Raw genomic sequence first — 25,245 nt, forward strand, 5'->3', positions numbered from 1 at the left:
CCCCATTCCTCTCTCTCTTATCTTTAAGCTCTTTGCATGAAAGGCACCGAGCGAATGCTTCCAGCTTTGAAGGCACCCCTGTATCAATTCCTCTGAGCAGCTTCCTCTCCTGGGTGTTCAGGTGCAGAGACTGGCTAAGAGCTCTGCTGCTAGCTTTTGGATCAGCTCGCACACAATGACTGGAGGGCACTAAACGAAAAGGTCAGCCTCATTTTAATAACACAACCATTTGCCGGCGCTCTCTTCAGCACCACTGGCATTTCCCTCAAGTTGCCAAACTTCATTTCTCTCATGCCGGGGGGGTACAAAGGTGCTGACGAGCAACAGAGTGAAACTGTGGCAAGGCACAGCCATCAATATTTCTGGGCTTATTTAGTATCCACAGCAATGAATTTTACTATTCTGTAAATAAACTCTCCACTGATGCTGCCCACTCTCATAGATTTTTCTTGCTGATTATTTCACTGTTGCAGGAGCCAGAATTCAGAGCAGAGAGAAAGGGTAGTGTTTAAACTCCATGGAGGGAATGGGTTCATTTTTCCTGCTTTAAGCCCAGTCGAGCCAAAGGGCAGCTGCCTGGATGATGATCTGGGCTTGTCTGTGTCAGAGAAAGGTCAGGTACAAGCACTGATTTTCAGTCAATGCTCAAAGGAAGGTGTAGTGGGAAGTGCTAGTCCTGGCTTGGCATGCGATGAAAACAAACAAACCTCTAGAGAAAAAATCACCAACAGCGAGGAACACGGTTGGGTGATATGGGCAAGCAATTCTGTATTTTCCAAACTTTTGGGCAGTAATGGTATTTTTTGTGAAAATGCTATCTAAGAAAAATCCATCCACCACCCGCTCTGGAGAAACCTTTAAAGGTTCTATGTATTACCCATAATAAAGAGTGCTTTCCTTGCAGAAACAATAAGAAGAACTTCTTCAGGAAATGAAGAACCCCTAAGAGTAGCCCTATTTTTTAGAGTAGAGTTTAGAGGTTATAGTGAACCCTAAAACACAGTCAAAATGTGGCTGAACGTCTCTACACCGTTTCGCTGCCAATTACCATGATGTTCTCGGAAATACTATGATCACGAAGACTACGTGAAGACACTTAATCATGGACCAAACAAACCAGCTGACACATTTCCACCAGTGTACCTCCCAGCACTAGCGTAGAAGCACAAGGCCACTGGAGGCAAGTACGAACCAGCAGTGTGAGACAGTGTCAGTGCTTCGTTACTGAAGCATGGAGGCCTGCTTAATCTTTTGGCACTCACTCAGTGCTGGGTCTGATCTAAAGTGTGTATGCAGAAAAAAATGCAGACAACACCATTATTAAAATTAGAGGAAAAAAAAGAGCAAAAAAGCAAGCAGAACTTTCTCTCTGAATCCTCCAGAGTTCCAGAGAAACTCAAATTAACACAATTACACGCCACTAACCTCAAATGTAGTCAGAGAAGATATGGTTGGTGTCTCATGATAGCTTCTTCAGATTTGCACTGAACCTAATGCAGCTAACAAGTAACGGAAATGTGGTTTATGACACTGTATCACTTTCAGTAATCTATAAAAATGAACAAAACTCCATGCTGCAAGCTGAACACTGTGATGTTTCGAACAGCCATCTTGGACAACCAGAATCACTTTGTTTTAGTGAAATCTGGTATCATTCCAGCCTCCCAAAGTTTGAAAGCAGGAAATTATGCAGATATTTACATAGTTTCACTTAAATTGGTAAACACCTAGAAGTGCCAAAACCACTAACAAGAAAATCCTAGCAGGCACAGCGATAAAAACAAAACCGCAAAACCCCAGAGCATAGTACAAGACAAAGTTCACCTAGATACAGCTGGCACAAAAGTGAAAGTAATCGCCACCAGAAGTAAACTCATGTCTTTCACGTTCCACAATCTTTTCCCCTGAAAAAGCAGAAAAGCATAGTTTTCAAGTGTCTCCTGTATCACCATAGCAAGAAAACAAAAATCGTAAATTAACTATAAATGCTGGCACCACAGTGCACAGAGTAAATAGTTCCATATAGTGAATACTGAAAAGAACTTATGGAAAAGCTTTTGGGTGATACAGACTTGATACTTGATGCACTACATGGCCAAAAGTTGTGGACACCTGACCATAACACTCATATGTGCTTCCTGAACATCTCATCCCAGATTTAATCCCCCCTTTGTTGTTATAATAACTTCCACTGTTCTGCAAAGGCTTTCCAGCATGGCTGTGGGGATTTGCTCATTCAGCCACAAGAGTATTAGTGAGGCACTGGTGTCAGGTGAGGAGGCCTGGGGCACGGTCGGCATTCCAGTTAATCCCAAAGGTGTTCAGTGGGGTCGAGGTCAGGGCTCTGTGAAGGTCACTCGAGTTCTTCCACTCCAACCTTGGCAAACCATGTCTTCATGGACCTCGCTTTGACCACACGAGTATTATCATGCTGGAACAAGGGAAATTGTAATGCTATGCAATTGTGTGCCAACTTTGTGGCAACAGTTTGGGTAAGAACCACATATGCGTGTGATGGTCATGTGTCCACATACTTTTGGCCATATAGTGTAGCTACAGGAGCCTCATAGTTCCTAAAGCAAAAATGTCAGACATGTCTTTGCTTATCGACTGCATTTGGGGTGAGTGGAAACTAGTGTTAATGAGATTTGAATGTAATTTTGAATGAAAGGTCAAGATTGAATCAAAGAAAAGCTATTTTTAGATTGACCATTAATGTGCTCCAACAAGTAGTTTTTTCACTATTTAAAGCAGACCTTGTTTTTCTTGTTTTTTTTTTTTTTTTTTGGCTAAAAGCACTGCACACTACTTACACAGCACCTCCAGGTATTTCTGAGCTTGAAAGTCCTTGACTGCTGGGTGGTCCACAATGCAGACTACAGGAACACCATCATCCTCCTTTGTAACAGTGAGCCTTACCCAGCTGGTTACAGTGTACATTCTGTCATATGTGGCCTCCACTTTGGACTTTCCTGTGAGAGTAACAGAAAAAAAGAACAGCGCATTTAACCTCAGTGTAGAATCTTTCATCCACCTCTCCCTCGCTCTCCTTTCAGTATATCAACTGTGTATTTATTCATCTTTTTAACTGGAAAAACAGCAGCAGTCTTGCAGTGCTAGTTGCTATGCCTCCCCGAATTTATTCAGCCAAGTTAACAACAGCATAAACAATGCACAAGGAGACTAAATGTGCCTCTCAAGGATACATAACACAACTCAGCAAATCACCATTGTGTAGAGTTAATAAGCCAGCGGAGGGGGAGTGGGCTGAAGTAAGGGCTGAACAAACCCAAGCTATGCACCATCAGGGGCTGGGAGTGCTGCACAAAACCCACACAGTTTCTGCGTATATCAAGAAATGCGAGTGTAGAGGCTCTGCAGGATTCTGTCTACAGCAGCACTAGACCAGGAGCACATTAAGGGCTCAGAGCCACAGTACAAACTACAACCACACACACAGAGAGAGAGAGAGAGAGGGATGAGGCAGATGAAGGGCAGGTGGGCAAAAAGAGAAGAGAAGAAGAAGGAAACGCATACAAGCTATTGTGCTGTGCTATGACTTTGTTCAACACAAATCCTGAAGTGGAGTGGAAGAGTTGCCATGAAAAATCATTATAATTGGTGAAGAATTGAAATTGCTAAAGGCAAAAAGAAATAAAGAAAAGAACAGAAAAAATAAAAACATTAGTGATTAGGAAAGAAAGAAAGAAGCAAACAAAAAATAAATGTTTAAAAAAAAAACAGGCAGGCAAAAAAACCCTACAAATATAACAAGTAAAAATCAATGCCAATGGGGACTACATCTTGTTACTAATTTGTTTGCCTGAAATACTTTTAAAATATAATTCAAACAAGAAGGAAGCTATTGAAGAACTGTTTGACCTTGATGTGACCTTGACCATGTTTCGATCAATTCCAAAATCAGTTCATCTGGAGCTTACGATGATATCATATAAATCCTACAAACATTCAATCACTCGCTCTTGAGTTATTGTGCTAATGCAAATCTCAGACACATAAAACACGGACAACCAAAAAAACTAAGTCTCGGAGGCATAAAAATATAAACAAAGAAGCAAATAAACAAACAAATATGAATGAAAGAAAAAAAAATCATTTTTAAAAACCTTTAAACAAAGGTGGGGAAAGTCAAAAATAAAGATATAAACAAACACATAAATAAACAAATAAAAAAACAAAACAAACAAACAAATAATTCTTTTAAAAAACTATAACAAACAGATGGGTAAATAAATTAGTAAGAGAAATACAAAAAGAAAGAAACAAGCAAGGAAATGTTTTGAAAAAAACTGGTGTGCAAAGAAATTACAACAACAAAAAATGTAAACAAACAAGTAAATCAACAAATAAATAAATAAGTAAAAGAACAAACTAATAAAGAAGAAAGCAAACAAACTAATGATGAAAACAGATGGGCAAAAAAATTACAAAGAGAAACATATAAGCAAACAAACAAATAAACACATTTAAAAAATCAGATGCTTAAAGAAATTATAGAGCAAAAGACAATCAATCAAACAATCAAACAAACAAATGATAATAAATGTTGAAAAACATTTATAGAAAAGAAAGAAAGAAAGAAAGAATGCTGATGTCAGTTATTTTTAAGTAGTGAGTCTGTGATCCTTAGCTGAGTCTGACAGCTGGCACACAGAGACGAGCCTCACTGCACAGCTGCATCTGCAAATCATCGCCATCACACTCACCAATAATCCATATCCATACACTTTTAATGAGAGGCCTTTCACACCATATTAACAAATGAGTGTAGACAGCGCTGTGGAAGCCTACAGTAATACGGACAGCTCTGCTCGTTTCTGGCCTCGAGCTGACTACCTGTAGCATTCTTACAACCTGAGGGATAATCAGAGGGAGGAACATTCCCAGCCTGTGATTACACACTGTGCTTCATGAGTGCTTTAATAGAGCCTGTGTTTTCCTCATTCTAATGTCAACCTCCCACAATGCCCCAATCACACCTGCTAGAGATATAATCACAGGTCAATCACTGTCATTCACAACTTTCTTCAGCTCAATATCAGCTCGGCATTTCTGAAATGCAACCGTGCGCTCTGATTAGGTCTGATAACATGATGCTACAGTAGGCTGAACATCAAAGAAAGCAGGCTACCGACTGATTTCAGCACTTAGCCTGCTCAGATCCTGGCCTCGCTCATGCTCCCTTCATCCTCCGTCAGTCCTGATGCTCCGCTGTAATTTTACCTCGTTAGCGAGAACGAGCTGAGGATTTAGGGGTGAACTTGTGGCATTGAGGAACCTTTTTTTTTTTTTTTTAAATGCAGCACACCTTTCTAAAAATACATTTCTTATCCATTTAGTGCATTTTAGCTTGTTGGCAGGTTAACTGAAATGGTAGGTTATATTTCTGGGTGTAGACAGCAGGCTAATGACTGTCTAGCCTCCCGCTGGCCATCACCCATCCTGCCTCTGTCTCTCATCTGGCAGCAGGAGATTAATAACTCTGAAATTTTTTTCAGAGTCCATTGTCCCTTACCTTTCATTTAGCTCATCTTACTGGGCACCAGGCATATCGTTGCGTGTGCCAGGTGCAAATGAGAAATATTAAAAGCAGCAAAAAAACAGGACTGAGAGATGTGTGCGTGTGTGTGTGTGTGTGTGTGTGTGTGTATGTGAGTCCAGAGCTTTGCATGGTGGGACAGCTGAGTTTACATTCCAGGGCTGGATGGGTGTAACCTTTAAATGATATTTAAAAAAGCCTGATTATCCTGAAGGTAATTAGGCTGAATGATGAGAACATTTAATTAAAAATAAATCCGCAAGGCGCCAAGGCCAAAAGCAATTTCCAGACAGTGAGTGCCGGCACTAGGCTGCTCGTGTTGCTTCCTTACTCCATTATTTTTCTTGCTCATTTCCCATCTTGCTGTTCATTCTTGTCTCTAAAAGAGCGCAGAACAGTTATACACGTATCTAATAACATGTATATCCCTGACACTGATCTCTAGGTAGGGTCTAGGGCTAAGGCGAAATCAGGACTGAAATAAATTCAGGTCTGAGGTAAATTCAGAGCTGAGGTAAATTCAGGGCTGAGGTATGGGCAGGTCTAAGGAAATGTCATGGCTGAGGTAAAGTCAGGGCTGAGGTATGGGCAGGTCTGAGGTAAAGTCAGGGCTGAGGTGAAATCAGGACTGAAATAAAGTCAGGTCTGAGGTAAATTCAGGTCTGAGCTAAGGTCAGGACTGAGGTATACTGTGAATTTTGTAGCTCTGTGAGCTGCTGCTCTCCCCTGCACTGTAATAGGCAATGTTCTCTTGTCTAGACAGCCTTGTGTCTCAGGTCCTGTCTTTCATTCGGTCTCACTGGTGCTCCTGCACAAAGCTGCACTAGTTTAAAATGAGATGGTGTTAGAAAAATTGTAGGGCACATCTCTGCACAGAGTACAGGTGGGAAAAAAGTGTTAGAACAGCACCTATATTCAAAGAGCACAAAACGCTAAATCAGTCAGATGGAATAAACATGTCATAACTGTCAATTCTGTTAAACTAAATAAAAAAGGTACTGAGGTGTGTTTTATGTCCAGGATACATGTGTAATAACCCACCTTGCAGCTCTTTGTCTCCCTTCATCCATCTGATGGTGGCGGCTGGTTTGCTGCCCATAGCTGTGCAGGTCATCTCCGTCTCGTTGCCCTCGCTTACAATTTCCTCACGCGACTCGATGATTGGGTTTCCTGGTGGGACTGGAAGGAGCAAACACAGAAGACGGGGGTTACAGGGTCGAGCCGTCAATCAACTATGACAAGCAAATCAAATACAGACAAGAATGCTATATTTACCAAACCTTAAGATTTGTGAACCTTAAGGTTCTATGATTTACGTAGTCTAAACGTAGTGTATGTTATAGATTTTTGCCATAGTCCAGTTGTGACTAAGACCCATCCAAGCTGAGCTAGTTAGCTTATGAAAGTAATGTTTAGCTACTACAAAAATAGCCTCTTGGTTAAGACGCACAAGTTATCTAATTATTTATGTTTATATCACACTCCACTGTGTAATGCTAGCCAGATAGGTATATTTAAACATATTTTATGTATTTAGCTTGCTAGTTACTCATTGAAATGGTAGCCAACTTATTAATTAGCAAGCTAACTACAAGCTAGCTAGCTTTAGTGAAGAGTTAGGGTGCTTTCACACTTAGCATTAGTTTTTTACAGAAAAAGCACTGGCGGTTGCACTCTTTGTGCTGATATGTAAAATGGCACATTGTTACCAAAATAATGCTCTTAACAGTCCTAGTACTGACTAACTAACTAGTCTAGCTTGCTATCTAGATTAGATTTATTATTATCAGTAATAAAGATGAAATAATGATTAGTTTAACATTGCTGATGAGGAGTCTGTCTGCCTTCGCTGTAGCTTTAGAGTAGCTGCTAGCGTGATCAGGTGAGTGCGAGTGAGGCTGTGGGCTGAGGATCACAAGAGTTGTAGTCTACACCTGTGGAACATCCAAAAAAAAGTTACACTTACACAAAAAGTTATCTCACTAGCTATCTCACTATCTCACTCACCTTTTTTTTTCATTGTCTTGAATTCAATAAGACATCAATGTAGCTTGCTATGTGAAAATATAGTCCTTTTATAAATGTAAATGAACCTTCTTCATACAGAAAACTTCACAATGATTATATACTTTTGTTAAATTTACTTTAACAATAGTTATATCTATATATTTTTTTTTTATTTCAAAAATCAGTTTATTGTTAGTATTAGTGTCCACCCTACAAATCTCTATGCAAGTTTTACTTCGGAAAAATTAATTATTAAAACAGGCACAAATCTATCATTTACCATGTTATCTGGAACATAAATGACAGCTGCTGTTGGAGAAAATGAATCAACACCTTCTGATGTATGAGAATCGAGAATTCAACAGCGTTGTATACAGTGGACACTTAGTAACTTTCACTTTAGTTACATTTCGCTTTACTTTTTGCTCCCTGATAATGACTGACTTTAACCTTAAAAACCATAACATGTTTATTATGCCATGCGTTCCCACATGCTGAAGCTGAACTTCACCATAATTACTCAAATAATTACTTGCAAATAACTAGTGACACTTTCAAAAACTGCTTTATCAATAATCCAATCAGTGTCATTTCCATAAACACACCCAAGGACGCAGGGCAGATGTGCTCCTGTACGTGAATCGTGTAATGGTTTTGAAGGCCTCTGTCAGACTTTGCAGCTGTGACAGGTGACGTGGTTATGCAGACTATAGAGAGCTTTCCAAAACCCTTCCACATAGTACCAGTGTGTATAAGTGTTTGTAGCATAAGAGCGCTACTTTGCACTATAACTAATGCTGCAGACGCAGGCTAAGTCTCAGAGGTCTCCAGTTAGGATAGATAGCAAATATGTGTTGAACATCCTCAGCCATGACAGCTCATAAACACTGTTCTGATAAAAAACATGATGAAGCTCTACAGCATGTGATGCTACTTCATTACTGCCGCACCCTGAGCCTCAGGCTGTTAAAATGAACAAGACAAGGACATGTTCAGGGACAGAGGTGTGTTGCTGCCTGTTTGTTTCCAGCAGGATGGATGGCAGAGTTTGTGTATGTGTGTTTGGCTCGTACTCAGCACAGTGATGTCGGCGTAGGCCTCCTGCGGAGGGTCCGTGTAGAGCTGACACACGTATCTGCCCTCATCCGAGAGAGACACGTTGGACAGAGCCACGCGCAGCTCATTGTCTGAGAAGTTGACCAGCTGAAAGCGAGAGTCCTTCAAGGCTGAGGAGAGAGAGAGTGAGAGAGAAAGAGAGAGAGAGGGTTATGGGTGAAAAAAGCAAAACTTAACATCTTAAAGAAGTGGATATCATTGTATACCTTGATCTCTCTCTCTATCTCTCTCTGTGTGTGTGTGTGTGTGTGTGTGTGTGTGTGTGTGTGTGTGTGTGTGCATATTTTTAGACCTTTAGACCACATGTCCCCCAATGTTAGGATAGTGTCAAAAGTCCTCATAATCACCTAGACCTGACAAAAATGATTGTGTTCTTACTGCTTCTTTTTGAAAAACTAAAAGATATTTTCATTTTGGTTACTGAGGCTAAGCTTAGTGTAAGCAACAGCATTAGTGTTAGTAACATTAGCATGCACAGCATTATCATGTCCAAATATTCCCACATGTAGAGTAATATCTGACACCTGGCTGGTCCCCACAAGGCATTTTTAACAGAAACTGCAGCTTTAATTAAAAGAAAAAAAACAACAAAAGCCTTGTGGTGGGTAAGATTTAGGTGTAGGTATAGTCCTGATTACTTGCATTAATAAGAATGTTAATGGAAGGTCTTCACAAGGATAGTAAAAAAAAAACATTTGTGTGTCAATGTGTGTTTCCATCCAAAAAAGACGTTCTCAGATGGCAAAACTGGTTCAGTCCGAACACCAAAATGCTGCTGGAATGGAATATGATGTGAAAGGTATTGTGGTGGTTTGAAAACCTCCTGTTGAAATCTTGCAACATTATTATGGCAGCGAGCTACATGGCTAATACTGTCAAACTCTGAACAAAGAAAAGCAATAAAAGCAATAAAACCTATGGTTCTTAAACTCTTTGCACCCACGGGACTCTTTCTAGGAACAAAGAAAAAACTCTCAGCAGACCCCCTTATGATCACAGCACAGATTAATTATGCATATTAGGCAAATATGTACTTCCAGATTTATTTACTGGAGTCACGACAGCTTTTTGTTCCTGAACTTTCCGCCCACAGTTGCACCACATTAAAATGTAAATGCAAAACCTTCTGCATCACATAAACAATTTTTTAAAGTCATATTGCAGGTAGACTTGAGTTTAAGTTATTTACACTTGTTTTTTTTTTTAGGGTAAAGCCATTAGGATTAAAGCCATTCAATTAAAGTTACCAATTAGGCTTAATAATGTAATAATTAAATAACAACTATAACAACATTGAGATGCACTGAAATAACAAGAACAACAACAATAATGATAATAATAATCATAATAATAACATCATCAACAACAATTACAAGAATAATAATAAAAACTACAAACCTGCTGGCTACTACTTTAAAACCAGAATTATTGCTTGAATTATTATAAACCTCTTTGTGCAAGTTACAGTTTTTATGCCGTGTATCAGTAAACTCTCAAATCAAATTATTTAACAGTTTTGGTCAAACCAACATAGATATATCTGATAGTTGTGCTTTCATAACAAAAGTTTATCACATGCTACCTGAGGCAGGATGTTTACACAATTTATGTAGTTTTGCTGTTTTTACAATGTTTAAGGGTCCCTGCAGGACTAGTGGTTAGGCCACGGTGCTCTCACTGCCGCAGCCAGGGTTTGATTCCCAGCCAGGGAACTGACCCCAGTGCCAGTCCCAAGCCCGGATAAAACTGGGGAGGGATTCGTCAGGAAGGGTATCCTGCGTAAAAACTGTACCAAATCAAATACTTCGACCAATGATCCACTGTGGCGACCCCTAACGGGAGCAGCCAAAAGACGAACATCTGTTGTTAACGATGTTTAATGTTATGCAAGTCTGCAAAGAAGGCAAACTAAAGTAATGAGAAAAAAAGACATTTTGTACAGTAATAATAATGCATGCAATAATGTTAAAGACATTGAGCTCTCAGAGGTCAGCTTTGTCTATACAGTAGCTATATTGAGTTATAGAGGAGTGACCAAAACATATAGTAACCACAATAATTAACTCACTCTCTGCTTTGGGTATGTTGGAACAAGGATCACATGACCTATCACAGGACACTAGACACCGTGTTCAAATATCTCTAGTTCCTGCAATCCACGCGCAATTTTATGGCTTCCAAAGGGAGAGGGTTTTAAAAAAAAAATTTTTTTTTTAACATTGTTGAAAAACTAAATATTTAAATGTATCCTCAGAGTGGATAAGGCTTTAAAATTATGTAAATGTGAACTGAAATGTGGCCCATTTCCTAAAAAGTCCTGCTTATCTTTTGACCCAGCAACAGCACCATGTGACTATAGGTGTCTATGTGTTACTGATTATCAAACATACTAGACACTTCCTCGCTCAGTCAATTTAGCAGAAGCAACCTTGTTTCTCCCTTAAAGAGGAAGTTCTAGTGAGAGGTGCATGCTGATCCCAACTTTGTGGTCTTCAGATCGAGTTCAGGGCTTCTCTCCTAATTATGCAGAGTCCAAAAAAAAAAAAAAAACACTTTTTCAGAGTCCTCTCCCCCAAGAATAATGAGGAGTCCATTAGGCTTGCTTTCACACTGAACATGATAGAGAAAAGTGCAGGGCAGAGTGAGCGAGAGAGAGACAGAGAAAATGAGAAAGAGAGAGAGAGAGAGAGAGATAAAAGCATGCCCCCCACTGCCGGATAAATTCTTGCAGAACATTTATGACAATGAGAGATGTTCTCGCCAGCACTGGCTAAGTTCAAAGAGGCTGAAGAAAAGAGGAGCGTGAATAAATAAATAAATAAATAAATAAATCTGGAGGAAATAAATAAAAGAAATAATCAGTCATCATTACAGCTTTTTGAGCCAATGGGTTCCTGCGAGCGAGAGCTGATAGAGCGGTGTGTTGATTGTCCCGGGCTCCAGCTGGTTAACCATGCTCTTTAAATTTTATAACCCAAGAGAGGAAAAAATCCAAAGTGCTACTACAGCTATTCGGGCAGCGGAAGAAGGGAGAGGTCTTTATCATTGCTTGAGTGTGACTGGACTTTTTTTTTTTTTGCACTTTTTCCTTCCGATCCTCTCTTCCAAGCATGACCCCCACACACTTTCCCTGCAGTTGTTCAGCCATCCAGAGCACGTGAAGCTGGATTAACCAGCCTCTTTGTCTGTATTTCTCTCTCTTCCCACAGTTGTCAGTCTTCCTTTTCTCCCATGGCCCGTAGCCTCGACATGTGGAGCCAGCGCTGGAGGAGAAAACGTCTTTCTCACCTTTGATCGTGTCTTCAGGCTGGTGTTATCTTCAAACAAATACACAAATAAATAAAACATCCCGGGTGTGTAGCTCTATGTGTGCACACTCTCAGGTGAATGAGAATGTCAGAGTGTAAAGCACAGGAAAGCGAAGGCCTTCTTGCGCTGTAGACTATCTGAGCTCTCACTCCTTTCCCTTCACCCCATGTGGCGCGTCTTTTATGTGCTATTAGAATAATGTGGGACTAATTAGAGTGGCCGGCTTGAAAGCTGGAATCTGGCTGTCAGAGGGAGGGCAGGGAGGCGCTAATGATTTAATTTAATTTATTGATTGGGAACGTGCGGGGGGATTAAAGCAAACTGATAAGGGGCAAGCGGCCAATGCAGTTTGTAATCTATTGTGACGGAGCGTCAGGTGGAGAGACAGCAATAATTAGGGCATTATGGAAACATGAATAACTGCAGTGTCAGCTCTAATGGGGACGAGATACGAGGCTCTGGGAGAGTAGAGACGTCCGTGTCAGGACCGGGAGCCAGGCTGCGGGGTTTAGGAGTGGGGTATGAGGCTAGAGATGGACCTCGCTCTACAGAAGAGCAGGGCCAAACCACACAACAAACAAACAAATAATAATAGAAAGAAAGAAAGGGCAGACTGCATTTCATGATTAAAGTGCTACAGAGGATGTGGATCTTTGAATGTCTGACAAACGATAAAGGAATAGCTGAGCCAAAAATAAAATTTACACCATGTTTCACTTACCTCAATGGTACAACCAATGTTGCTAAAAAGCATGAAAGGCTAAATCATCACACACTCGCCTCACAAGACAACGATGGCTTCAGTGATATAATTTGTGCAGAAATAATTTGATAAAACAGCAGAATAACTTCTGCAACAAATGGGATGTAATTAACTGGCAGTTCTACTACAGCACTGCTGAATTCTCGATTGGTCAGAAGGGGTTGATTCATTTTCTATAACAGCAGCTCTGACCATAGTGCCAGCTGTAATTCAAACATTAATGCACTCGTTCTAATACGTTGTAATTTCTATAGTAACATCTAATTCACAGGGACGTGTATAGACAGATGCTCACATAATTTAATAATAAACAGATAAAAATGTGGTTATATAACCCTGTAACACACAGTTTTCTGTAAGGAGTGTTTAACATTTCTGGAAGATTTCAGTCAGTGTCGGTGTTTTGATGTAAAGCTCAAGCTGTCTTCAGGATGGAGGGCTTTCTGTTTTCTCTGTAACATGACAAGCCTCATTTTTTTGGCTTATATGTAAAAGAGGGAGGAAGAAAAAAGCTGGTGAGGGAACAACTATTTATAGCTGTTATAATGTAAGCTAGAACAGGAGCTAACTTGTTCTGCAGATGTTCCACAACATTAAACCTAACTGTAAATGGATAAAATGTGTGATGTGTCATTCTTTGATATATTTTTATAACTTATTATAAATTATACACATTAGTTAATTGCTGTGGTATAAGAGGAATAAAACACTTCGGTAAATTCGGTAAACGTTATTGGAAAATAATCAACTTCGGGGTGGTAAAGTTACTGTATTCACATCACCCTTTTGTTGATTATTTTTCTATAACAGCATGCCATGTTGTGTTTATTATTTGTAAGCAACAACATCCTGGTTCTTAGAGTATATTTTGACAAGTTTGGCTATGTGAGCTATTTTACTAGCAGTTAGCTGGTAAGTTAAGTTATCTGATGTTAATGATATTAGCCTTTTTAGGATGACTGGTGGACATAGAAGTGTTTCCAAATATTCTCCGGAGTTTTTATGGATCTATAGTATACTCATAAATTCTGTAATACAAGTATAGGTATAAAGTGGACATAAAAAGTCATGAAACAATGTGCTATCCTACATAGATTATTGTTTAATGATTAAAAAATGATATGTTCAAGGGCACACTACAGTGTGTGATTATTATGACATGCAATTTGGACAATGCTAAACTGGCAGCTATAAGCTTTCCTTACTTGTTAGCTACACTAGCCTTGTAGCTGTAGTGCAAAATTAAACAAGCAAACATCAGACACCAAAAGGGAATTTTTTTGAATGAACTGTTAAAACTGTTTACAACTGTTTATACGGAATGTATAAGGTGCACTTTCTAAGTTCCGCAGAGGTGATTATAGCATAATAATTAAAAAAACCCAAAACAACCAAGCCAAAAAAAAAGAAAAAAGAAGTGATCTAAACTACAATGGTACATCTCCCACTGTGAGGATGGCTTCTGATGCTGTAGTCCTGGACTCATACATAGGACATTGTGCTGCTTGCGTGATGTCCCAGCATGCCACGGGTGGTGGTCCCCCAGTGATAGGAGGATGGAGGTGCTTGTCGGTGTCGTCCAGCTCCCTGCAGGTGTGCAGGAGAATGAAGCCCAGCGTGGCACTGTGTGTCCCACTGAGAGCACACTGCCTTAACCCGAGTCCTCCAGGATTCTTTATTTTTCTCTTTACATTTGCAGGGTTTTTGTTCTTTATTCTACAATGCTTTGAGTCTTATTCCGACAACAATCTGAGGGAATTGGAACAGACAGTCTGACCTATGCTGGCAGGCCACAGAAGTGGATGTCTGCTGAGGTTTTGATTATGATTAAGCTGAAGAGAGTGAGGTAGCGGCTCAGGATGGCACGGTGCAGCACCCCGCAAACAAACAAGAGCGTCTGGGTAAAAGACACGACAAAAGCAAGGACAAACAGCCGGTGTGAAAAGGCCTCAGAGCCGCTGGGCCTTCCCAGCATGGCGAATTTCAGCTAGAGACACTCCAGCATGATGCTGTTTTTCTCTTTGCATGTTAGGAGGTGTTTTTTGGTGAACAAGAATGAAGCTGACCCCTCTCTAACTCTTCATTCTCCATGAAAGATCCAAAAGCAAGATAAATCCATAATTGGCACCGCAAGACAGCTAGAGGGAGGAAACAGAGAACGAGAGCTGAAGAAAGACGATGAGAAATTCAGCTGTGATCCAAGAACTCTCCTCAGTCAGGGGGGTGTTGGTGTGTGGAGAACAGTTCTCAAGAGACTGAGAAAATCCAAAATGGTTAGCTTCTCCCGCTGAGCTATCTCTGAATACCACTGAGGATTTTCACATCCCTTTTTTTTGTAAGTCAGCCCTGCCCACTCCCTTGTACTTATTTATGAAAATATGAAATGGCAAGCCTGTGCAAAAGACAAATCAGAGTCGATTAAGCCAAGAGTTGAGATTTTTATTCAACTATATACATGTACCAACGGGTGACAATTTAAAGGAAAAACCAACATAAAGTGTGTTAGTAAGGTGTTTGGCCACCACGAGTCACTAGAACAGCTTCAGTGCACCCTGACATCGATTTGACAAATGCCTTTTATGTGTTTAATGAGGTTGAGATCTGGTAAGTGTGAAGGCCATAGCATAAGATTTTACATCATTTTCATCCTCATTAAACTATTCAATGAGCCTTCATGCCCTGTGGATGGGGGCGGAGTCATCCTAAAAGAGGCCACGCCCATCATGATAGAAATGTTTCATCAGAGGATAAAGGTGAACTCTGTAAATCTTCATTCTAAGGGGACAAGTGGACTTGCACAATAAATAAATACCCCCTACAGTATACCAGACACCAATTTCTCCTTTAGTTTTCACCCATCTGTTTATTGTTACCTAAGAATGCCTAACTAATCAGGATTTCATTCAAGCCATTATTCAATCCTGGTTTTAATTTCAAAGAACACTGAAATACTTTATTCTTGTTAGGCAGTAATTTTAAACTTGCAGCTGAGATGGTTTAAATTTCTGAAATTAGATGAATTGTGAAAAACAAATGAGTTTGAATTCATAAAGCAAGCAAGAAATATTAATAATAAATTAATCTCTGGAGCTACATACCGTAGTTGCTGTTTTCTTTTCTTTATCCATCCAAATCATTAGCTCTAAGTTCTTTATTTCAATCTAATCACTGCTGGTGCAACTTACCCCAAATCGTTTTTCAATATACTCTTAATTTTAACATTCTTCATTGCAAGGCCAATAATAATAAAAAAAAAAACAATGAAGGAAAATAATCAGCTCCTAAATAGTTTTTTTTTCTGTGCGTTCCTCTGATTGTCCGCCATTAACCTTCCTTAAAAAGGCCTAAAGTCGTTTTCTAAACAAAGCAGCTCCAAACAACCTCAATTTGAATTTCAACCAAAATAGTGGCCTTTCCAAGCTAATGCTTTCTCCCTAATTTGCTGTGGTCAATTTGATTGTATTTATTCTCCAATCATTTCGATTCATAACATTCCATAGCCTAAAGACACAAACACATACACACAGCTTGTTTTGTGTTATCAGAAAGCAAAGGAGTGTGTGCTGATGAAACAGTTGAAAAAGGAAAGAAAGAAAAAAGGACTGTTCTTTCATTTTTTTTTTTGCAATCCATCTAGCTGAGGCGAGGCCTGCAACTGAAATGATGCTGGCTGTAAACACAATGAGGAAGAAAGGAATTCCCAAAGAGAGCGAGAGACGAGAGCAACTTCCTTTGTGAGGAAATAGCCGACGGCTGCTGAGGTGATCTCTTTCACCCGCTTCTCTCTCAATTTCCCTCACCCCTTCTCTCTGTCTCTCGGCCTTACTTTCTCACTGTTCCTCACCCTTTCTCTCTCACCTCTTGTCTCTCACTGTCTCTCACCCTTTCTCTCTCACCCTCCTCTCTCTCACTGTCTCTCACCCTTTCTCTCTCACCCTCATCTCTCTCACTATCTCTTACCGTTTCTCTCTCACCCTCCTCTCTCTCACTGTCTCTCACCCTTTTTCTCTCACCCTCTTCTCTCTCACTGTCTCTTGCCTCTTACCCCTTCTTTCTTTTATGGTTCCCAGTCTGTTTCTCTCTTAAGTCCCCCTCTCTCTCACTCTCCCTCACTCACTTGCCTGTAATTGTCTCTTGTCCATTCTCTCTAATTCTCCCCGACTTGCTTCTCTCTCACTGTCTCTTGCCCATTCTCTCCCTTATAGTTATTCGTCTGCTTATCTCTTGCCCTGATCTCATACTCTCATCCCTTCTCTTTCTCCTGACTCCCTCTCACCCGATCTCATACTCTCATCCCTTCACTAGCTCTCTGTCCCTCTCTCTTGACCCCTTCTTTCTCACACTCCCTTACTCTGTTTTCCCACTCTCCATTGACCCTTTCCCTCTCACCCTCCCATTTTTCTCTCTCTCCCGACCCTTCTCCCTCACTTCCCTGTCATTCTCTCACTCCCTTTCTCTCACACTCCCTTGCCCTCTGTTCCTCTGTTCCCACTCTCCCTCAACCCCTTGCGTCTTTCACTGTCCCGTTCTCTCCGACCCCTTCTCTCATTTCCTCGCCCCCTCTCTTGCTCACTCCCTTTCTCCCCCACTCTCATTTTCTTCAGTCTGCTCTTCTTCCGCATCTAATTTGTATTGTTTTCTCAGGTTTAATCCTCCAGGCCTTGGGGAGACATGCCGTTCCTCCTAAATGGCAGCAATCAATTTTGATTACCGGTCACGGTGATTTGGAGAGGAGCCCATCAAACTTTTATTAAGGCGTTGAGCAATAATGACGGCCTTCTCGGAGCTGCACGGCATGGATTCTGAGCTCCTCTAATGATTCGAAGCCTGGAGACGAACTGACAGCCGAACAGACGTGTGATCCACATAAAGAATTTACCGAGTGAGGGTGTGATTATTAGCCTCTCCTTCTTCTCCTCTCTCACAGACCAAGCTGGAACGTGGGTACAATGACTCAGTCTGGCACCACCTCCACGAGCGGAGGGATCATTACAGAGACGTGCGTTTAAAAAAGAAATGAGCAGATCTCGTCAAAAAAAAAGAAGCAAGAAAAAGAAACGCGGGCTGCACTTATGAGACTGTAGACTGGAAGCATTCATCCATGTGAGGATGAGGAGAGAGAAGTAAGCATTATCCTCAAAAAAAAAAAAGAAAAAAACACTGCAGAGTGAATGCCTGATTGAGCCTGACTGAACTTGAATGGATTTCGTGCTACTTTAATATGCCTCTTATTTCAACTCTTTGAAAGAAACCATCGCCGAGGCTCCTGTGGGGTAATTTTGCCTCCGAGGAGAAGGAGATGGCGCGGCAGCCTCGGCTCTGATGAAACAAGTGCAGCTGTGCTGAGTGCTGGAGAGTTCTGAGCCAGATCATGGCAGATCAAGGCGGGCCATGGAGAACAACGTGCCCTTGGCACACAGCTGCGACGCTCCATCAGCTGCCCTCGAAAAACATACTGAATTAGTCTGATGCTCTCACAGCCCTTCTCGTAGAAATTGAGCCCATCTCTTAGAGAGACACAGAGGACTAGAAAGAGAGAGAGAGTATGTGTGTGTATTTTGGTACGACTGAGAGAGAGTCCCTACTTACGTCTGACATCTCTGAAGTAGATGGTCTGTCTGTTGGGGTTCAGGAGCTGGATGACAGAGTCGTCATTATTTTTGACTCGACAACTGATAGTGGCCGTTTCCCCCTCCACCACGGAGATGTTGTCTGTCACCAGGTTCTGGCTTTGGACTGTGGACAAAGAAAGAAAGAAAGAAAGAAAGAAAGAAAGAAAGAAAGAGAAAAAAATAGACATGGCGTTTGTGTTAGAGCCATTTCCTTCACGCAGAGATAAAAACCCATGAGCGGCCAAAACCCTACAATCTAACACTTACAGGAGTGCATGATGAGGAGTGAGTGACAAAATGCACCTGGGGCGAGTGTGAATACTCAACAGAGTGTGAAAGTGGGTTTTTGTTTCCCTCGCCTCCCTGTGTGGCGTTTCATAAGCCAGTCTGTGTCCATGATACACACGTCTGCACTGAATCAAAGCTCATGATCTCATCTCAGTGGTGGTCAGAGGACGCTGGTCAGTCATGGCCCATGGGCTTTATTTTATCTGAGGACATACAGAGCGTGTCCTTGACCCAGCACCCTTTAAAGGAACAGGTCATCTAAAAATAAAATATACACAACTTCCCCCACTTGACCCAAACTATAACTGATCAGCCAAGACATGTTTGTTGTCTTTGGTTTCCTTCTTTAGTATTGTACTGGAGCTGCAGAGAAGCTTATAGTTACCAGTTTCATCTGGTTAAATCATTAGACACACACCACACAACATGCTGAGTTGTTTAGTATCTAAAACAAAACTGCTCTTGTGGATTCTAATATCTGTAAAAATGAACAAACAAGTAACTCCACCCTGTTGGTGATTGTTTTGTCTAATAGCAGCACATCCCCAAGTGTTTTATTCCTTGTTTTATTCTGCTATCTTGTGTACAGATAGTGTTACTGAGCCAGCTGATTCTTTTGAAGAAAATGTGTGATGATTGAGACATGCAGCTTGCAAAAACTTAAGCTGGTACAAAACTAAAGAAGGAAACCACACACGTCTTGGCTTATCAACTACATTTGGGCTAAGGAGAAAATCGTGAATTAATAACCTAATGAATGAATAGCCTAACAAGGTCTCAGCATGAGTCTAATTTTGGACATCATCATCACATACCAGCAAAGAGAGACATCCCTCAGCTTAAATCACCAGATAAACACACACACAGTGAATGCTATATTTAGCATCACTCCCTCCCCAGTACTAATGAGAAAACATGAATGGGCAAGTCACAGAGCTAAATAATTATGCAACCCCCCCCAAAAAAGGGGGGTGGGGGGTAAAAAGGTGGCATGATTTGCATGCTTCAGATGGCAGGCTCCACTAAAGAGCCCTGTCAGTTTAAGTAGACGAGAAGAAGGCAATCGGATCCTCTGATGGCGCCCGATAAGGAGAGACAGTTTAACAAAACTGATTTCAATCAGGCTGCCAGGAGTGGAAAGTGAAAACAGAGCAAACAAATGAACCTCGAGAGAGAGAGAGAGTTTGTGTGTGTGTGTGTGTGTGTGTGAGAGAGAGAGAGAGAGAGAAAGATCCTTAAGACTTGTCAAAGGGGCTATGAGGAGAGAGGTGGTACATTGGAAATGCAAATGCAGCCCATGTTTATCGGCGAGGTTACAGATGAAGGTTAACACGCAGCGGGCCACTGCGGTTGTCATGGTGACGGTGTTAAACGGAGGCCACTCCATGATGGTTCGCTTCTGAGCGCAAAGTGACAGAAAATGTAGTGTACAGTAAACACACTAAGCATCACAGAACTGAAGTATATCATGTGGCCACTGAGATCTAATCATGTACGCTGGTTGTGTGTCCCAGTTATCGTCCATCTGACCTCAAGTTTACTGTAAAAATAGTCAGGAAAAAAATAGCCAAGGCAGGAAAAAATGACTGGAATGAAGGAAGGAATGAAGGATGGAAGAAGAGAGAAGAGAAGAAGGAAAGAACTGAGAGGGAAAGAAATAAGGAAGAAAAAGGAAGGGAGGGAGGAAGGAAAGAAAGAAGGGAGAGGAAGGAAGCAGGGAGTGATGGAAGGAATAGGGAGAGAAAAGAAAGAAGAGTGATGGGGAGGAAGGAAGAAAGGAAGGAAAGAAGGAAGGAAGGAATGAGGGAGTAAGGAAAGAAGAAAGAGAGGGAGGAAAGAAGGAAGGGAGCAATGGGAAAGAAGGAGGGGAGGAAGGAGGGCGGGAAGGAAGGAAGGGAGTGAAACAGAGAGGGAAGAAGAATGGAAAGGGGGTTAGCAGAAGAACGGAAAGGATAACAGGAAAGTTTTCCTTGATGACAGCCACTTAACATTATAGCATTACTACATGCTGAGGATTTGTTCATGTTTAAAGCTTACAGTAAATCCCATCACTGTGTGACATCACCGGCTTGATGCAGATATTTTCTGTAAAGATTTTGGATAAGACAGAATTCCATCACTTAATGGCCTCAAGTACAAACTGCAGAAGAAAACATCAGACACCAATTGTGTGTTGACTGACAGAGTACATTCGGGGTACGGGTAGAATTACTGATTTGACTTATTGACATACCATTATTTTAATAAACAAATAAATAAAAACAGATTATGTAAGGAATTAAACACTTGGGGGTGTGGTGTTAAACGAAAATATCCAACGATGGGGGTGGTGTGATGCAGCCCGATACGTTAGTGAAACCCGACACGGTTCCATTTATAACTGCGGAGTTTGTAGCGCGATGTCACTTGGCTCTGTTCAAAAGTGATAAACACATGCAAACGCTCTGGAGACTCCATATGCCTTCCAAAAACGTGTGGCAGAACTTCAGCGCGGTGCAGGTTAACTATTCATACCCCGCACGCACGTTACACCTGCAGCATCAGGAAAACATCAGGTCTCGATATGATATCAGCAGAGACAGGAAGCAGCAGCATACACACCAGAGTCAGACTCTAATGACCCTCTGGCGTGTGCTCTATTTCTCAGGTAGTGGGTTTGGATGTGAGTGTGCATTCTCATTCAGTAGGCGTAACACACACTGTGTTGGCGCTGAGATGCGTAGTCTTAGGAAATTGCCTTTAATATACGACATGTGAAGTAAATCTTGTGCACGGATCATGGCGAATAAAAGAAAGGATTAAACTTGATTAGCCTTGAGATTATTATTGATTATTGGCACGCAGCTTGGCTTAATTAAGATAATTGTTTGTGTCACCGCCTCTGAAATAGATGAACTGGTGATTAATTCCAATTCAAACAAAGCCTTCATTAGCCTTATTGCCTAGGCGAAGGCCGTCAGAAAGAGAGCCTCTGTGAAATTAGCTTGCAGCTCGTGCGCCGACAACCAACAAGGCATTGCGGAAACTCAGAAGAAGCGCGCGCTTCGTATTTGCATAACTTGTTCAAACAGATCTGTGACATTATCTTTCTATTTAATTACCGGCATTCAAAAGCAGTAGCACAGAACACTGATCATTTTAGCCTAGATTAAAGCTGTCAGAGCAGGCTGCTGCGCTCATAGCCGGCCCGACACGCCATTTATATCACTGTGAGCCTACCGCCACCCGCGCTGCCTCATACATCAAGCTGGAGAAAAACTCCCAGCAAGAATGCGTGCGTCTCTGTGTGTGCGCGTCCATGTGTGTGTGTCTCTGTGTGTGTGTGTGTGTGTGTGTGTGTCATGCCCGGTGTGCTGATGTCACAGCAAACCGCTGTGCTGAGAAGGTCAGAGCGGACTAGTGTCCTCCTCTATAACCAGTATCACCTCCCTTCTTGGCAGGCAGAGAGAAAAGAGGAACGCTGTCAAATCAGAAAGTGAATGATGGCAGATGATAGAAGTGAGAGACGCACACACGCACACACAGCAACACACAAACATTACTGCAGATGGCTGTGTATGTGTGTGTATGGCTGTGATATCCATTGCTATTCCCAGGCTCTGGCCCTGTCTCGCTCACATTAAAGTGTGGCTGATGGAAGGAGCCTGGAGTGGAACCGGGTTTTGGTGGATAATGGGCTCTGTCACACAGATCTGAACTTTTAAACTAGCCATTTTGCTGGCATGAAGCTATTATTTCATATTTAGGATCATGTGAACACACACATGGAAGTAGGTTTTACATGCAGAAATGATTGTTTGCACTGGATGTGCACTGGACACATAGGGATAGTGATATCTGCCAGTGTTATTAGGTTTACCAGGCTGTGGAATTGGGTTATTGGGAATTGGTTAATATTTCTCTCCATGGGATTCGAAGTTTGGTATTTCCATCCATCCATCCATCCATCCATTTTCAATAACTGCTTTATGTTGGTGTATCCTGAGACTGACCCAGGCATGAGGTCAGAATACACTCTGGATGGTACACTAGTCTATCTCAGGGCACCATGCACACACACATTCACACCTACAGGCATGTGTTTGGACAGTGGGAGGAAACTGGAGAACCTGGAAGGAACTAACTTACAGAAAATCTATTTCACCTCATCTATGACTAGCTGTTTTTCTTCATGAAATAACAACACGTTTGAATCCATTTATTATAAGTATTAGATTATGTGGAGCATCCGCTGTGAATGAGCTGTTACTATAGAAATCTTGATCTAGCGCATTAACAAACCTGTGGTTTGAATTACCTTTGGAACTATTGTCAGAGCGGCTGTTACAGAAAATTAATCAACACCAGTAAGAAGGGAGAAATCTACAGACCCGTAGTTAAGAATACATGTATCAGAAACACTGCCCACCCTTTTTGGTGAACAGCGGGTCAGCAAAGCGGGAGTGCTAATGCCACTGTCGTCGTCCATCTGTGTGCCAAATGCCATCCCAGTACTCACTTCACCAGAAATAACTCTCTTAAGAAAGCGTCTCTTAAGAAGCTGCTTCTTGATGCTTTATTCCAAACAGAATTTTTTATCAAGTCCAATTAAATATGATCTTTTAAAATTGGCCAAGCCTCATTATGAAAAAAAAAAACCCTTCAAATCTCAACTAGATTATTCTTATTGGAATTTCCCTTGTAATATCCATGAACGATTAACGTTATTATCATGACATCTCATATTCCTAATTAGTAATGCTAAATGAAAAGATCAACAAAACCATGTATCTTTAATTTAATAATAAGAAAAATACTATATTCAGTTACAAACGGGAAAACAAATATTCGCTTTTACGTAAATAGTCATACTCTTCAAAGAAGTCTCATCATCTATTTTTCATTAATGGAATTAATTACGTCTATAGCAGTGTGCACTAACTAGATAGGTACTACAAGAACATTAATAATATTTATAAAACAAAGCTGTTAAAGCTGCATTTAGGGATAATAACACTATCAGATATTGTTAGTGATGATGTCTGCTTTTTTGTGCCTAACTGGGAACAGTGTCTTTCCATAGATGCAGATTGTACTACAGCTTTTTTTTTAAACTAGTTTCCTACTCCACCTGATGGAACACGAGGAATCCCTGAAAGCCTAATGTGTACAAGCTGCTTTACATGAGCGCAAACTATAAATTCATTTACAGGTTGTCTTGATTTCGTAAACATTTTTTAATGCATGTGGTGTAATTGTTTGCATGAGCAGAGTTATTTACATCAAGCCTGAACCTGAGAAAGAATCCATCTGCATAAGAGCCTTCTAAAAGGAGGTAAGTAAAATACAACTGCTACATTAATGTTAGCCTCACAGGAGTTTGCAATGTGGTGGGCTAACATATGGCTCATTGTTTATACATAATGGGCTATTAATAATCCTAATTGCACATTTAAAAAAATATAGTTACTATAAATATTCTTACTCTAACTGTAACAAGAATGACAAAGAAATCTGATTTTATTATCTTTGCTTCACAGTTATTTGTACAATCTATCAAATCTATCAATCTATCAACAAAAAATTAGAGTCTGATTAATCAGATGATGTGAATGGACAACGAACCATTTTCAAAAAGGTTTCCAGAACAAACTTGATTTTAAAAGACATAGGACTGCCCAAGGAGTAAAATTTGTGGGGAAAATTTTGGTATTAAATAGCCAACAATTTAATCCAAGCATGTGGGAAGACTTTCAGGATTCCTTTAACTGCAACTGCTAAAATTAAAATAATTTATAGATAAACAGATGAAGAATCTTTAAAATGGCGTATTTTGATTAGTTTGTATGTCAGAGATATTATACCTCTTCTTCACCATATCAATGCTTCTATGGCTTTCTTTGCTATATAACATCATGGCATTAATGTGTTTATTATTAGGTTTAGATTATGCAGATTGTCTGCCAAACAAGTCTCTGTGAATGAGCTGTAATAGGAATGATAACGTATTAGAATGAGTGCATTAATATAAACCTATCCTTTATATTACAGTCTTAAATACTGTCAGAGCTGCTGCTATTAAAAAAATAATGAACGCTTTCTGATTTGAGAATCCAACCACGCTGTGGTATAATTATTGTAATTAACACACGTTCTGTTTAAAAAAAAAAAAGATTTTACAATCATTCGAGGGTGACGTTATAGCGCATGCCCCATTCCAGCACCAGCAATGTAAAATGCCTTCCCATGTCTCTGATTTATTCAGTTAGTATAGACATATATTTAATTTTTTTTGTACAGTTTACTAAGTTAGTTTCAATATTAATCGCAGACAAATTTGCTACCATGTGTTTTTTTTCCTGTGCTACTCTTCTGTGTGAGCACACTAGACAGCTATGTATGGTTAAAAATGGTCTAGAGTAGCATACATGTATGCAATTTGAAACACAGTGCTGGATAAATAAAAGATGCCATGCTGTGAGACCAAAAAATAGAGATGAGAAAAAAGAAAGAAGAAGAGAGAAGGCAGGAAAGAAAAGTGAGTAGGGAAAAGATTCATAAACAAGCAGGTATGGGAGCAAAAAAAAATTGCTGCTGGAGCCAGAAAACCA

At 40.6% G+C, this 25,245-nt stretch overlaps 1 protein-coding gene and 1 long non-coding RNA gene across 13 annotated transcripts in view; one reads left to right on the plus strand and one right to left on the minus strand.

Annotated features, from left to right (window-relative positions):
* The window catches only part of LOC113541535 (uncharacterized), a 40,875-nt gene extending 25,538 nt beyond the window's left edge, over positions 1 to 15,337 (plus strand). The window contains exon 3 of the long non-coding RNA XR_003404177.3: positions 11,893 to 15,337. This is a non-coding gene — a long non-coding RNA (uncharacterized LOC113541535). The remainder of the gene's footprint in view (positions 1 to 11,892) is intronic.
* cadm1a (cell adhesion molecule 1a) overlaps positions 1 to 25,245 on the minus strand; it is a 311,796-nt gene that overhangs the window by 47,747 nt on the left and 238,804 nt on the right. For 11 of the 12 annotated variants that reach the window (XM_053240138.1, XM_026938557.3, XM_026938559.3 and 8 more), the window contains 4 exons: positions 18,345 to 18,491; positions 8,641 to 8,793; positions 6,602 to 6,739; positions 2,814 to 2,972 (listed from right to left, as the gene is read on the minus strand). In XM_053240138.1, coding sequence (XP_053096113.1) covers positions 2,814 to 2,972; positions 6,602 to 6,739; positions 8,641 to 8,793; positions 18,345 to 18,491 — 597 coding nt within the window. Of the gene's footprint in view, positions 1 to 2,813; positions 2,973 to 6,601; positions 6,740 to 8,640; positions 8,794 to 18,344; positions 18,492 to 18,634; positions 19,193 to 25,245 lie in introns of those variants that run through there. The other variant, XM_034311087.2, reaches the window with a different exon arrangement.

The sequence above is a fragment of the Pangasianodon hypophthalmus genome, chromosome 15 (genome assembly GCF_027358585.1).
Source record: "Pangasianodon hypophthalmus isolate fPanHyp1 chromosome 15, fPanHyp1.pri, whole genome shotgun sequence".
NCBI lineage: Eukaryota > Metazoa > Chordata > Actinopteri > Siluriformes > Pangasiidae > Pangasianodon > Pangasianodon hypophthalmus.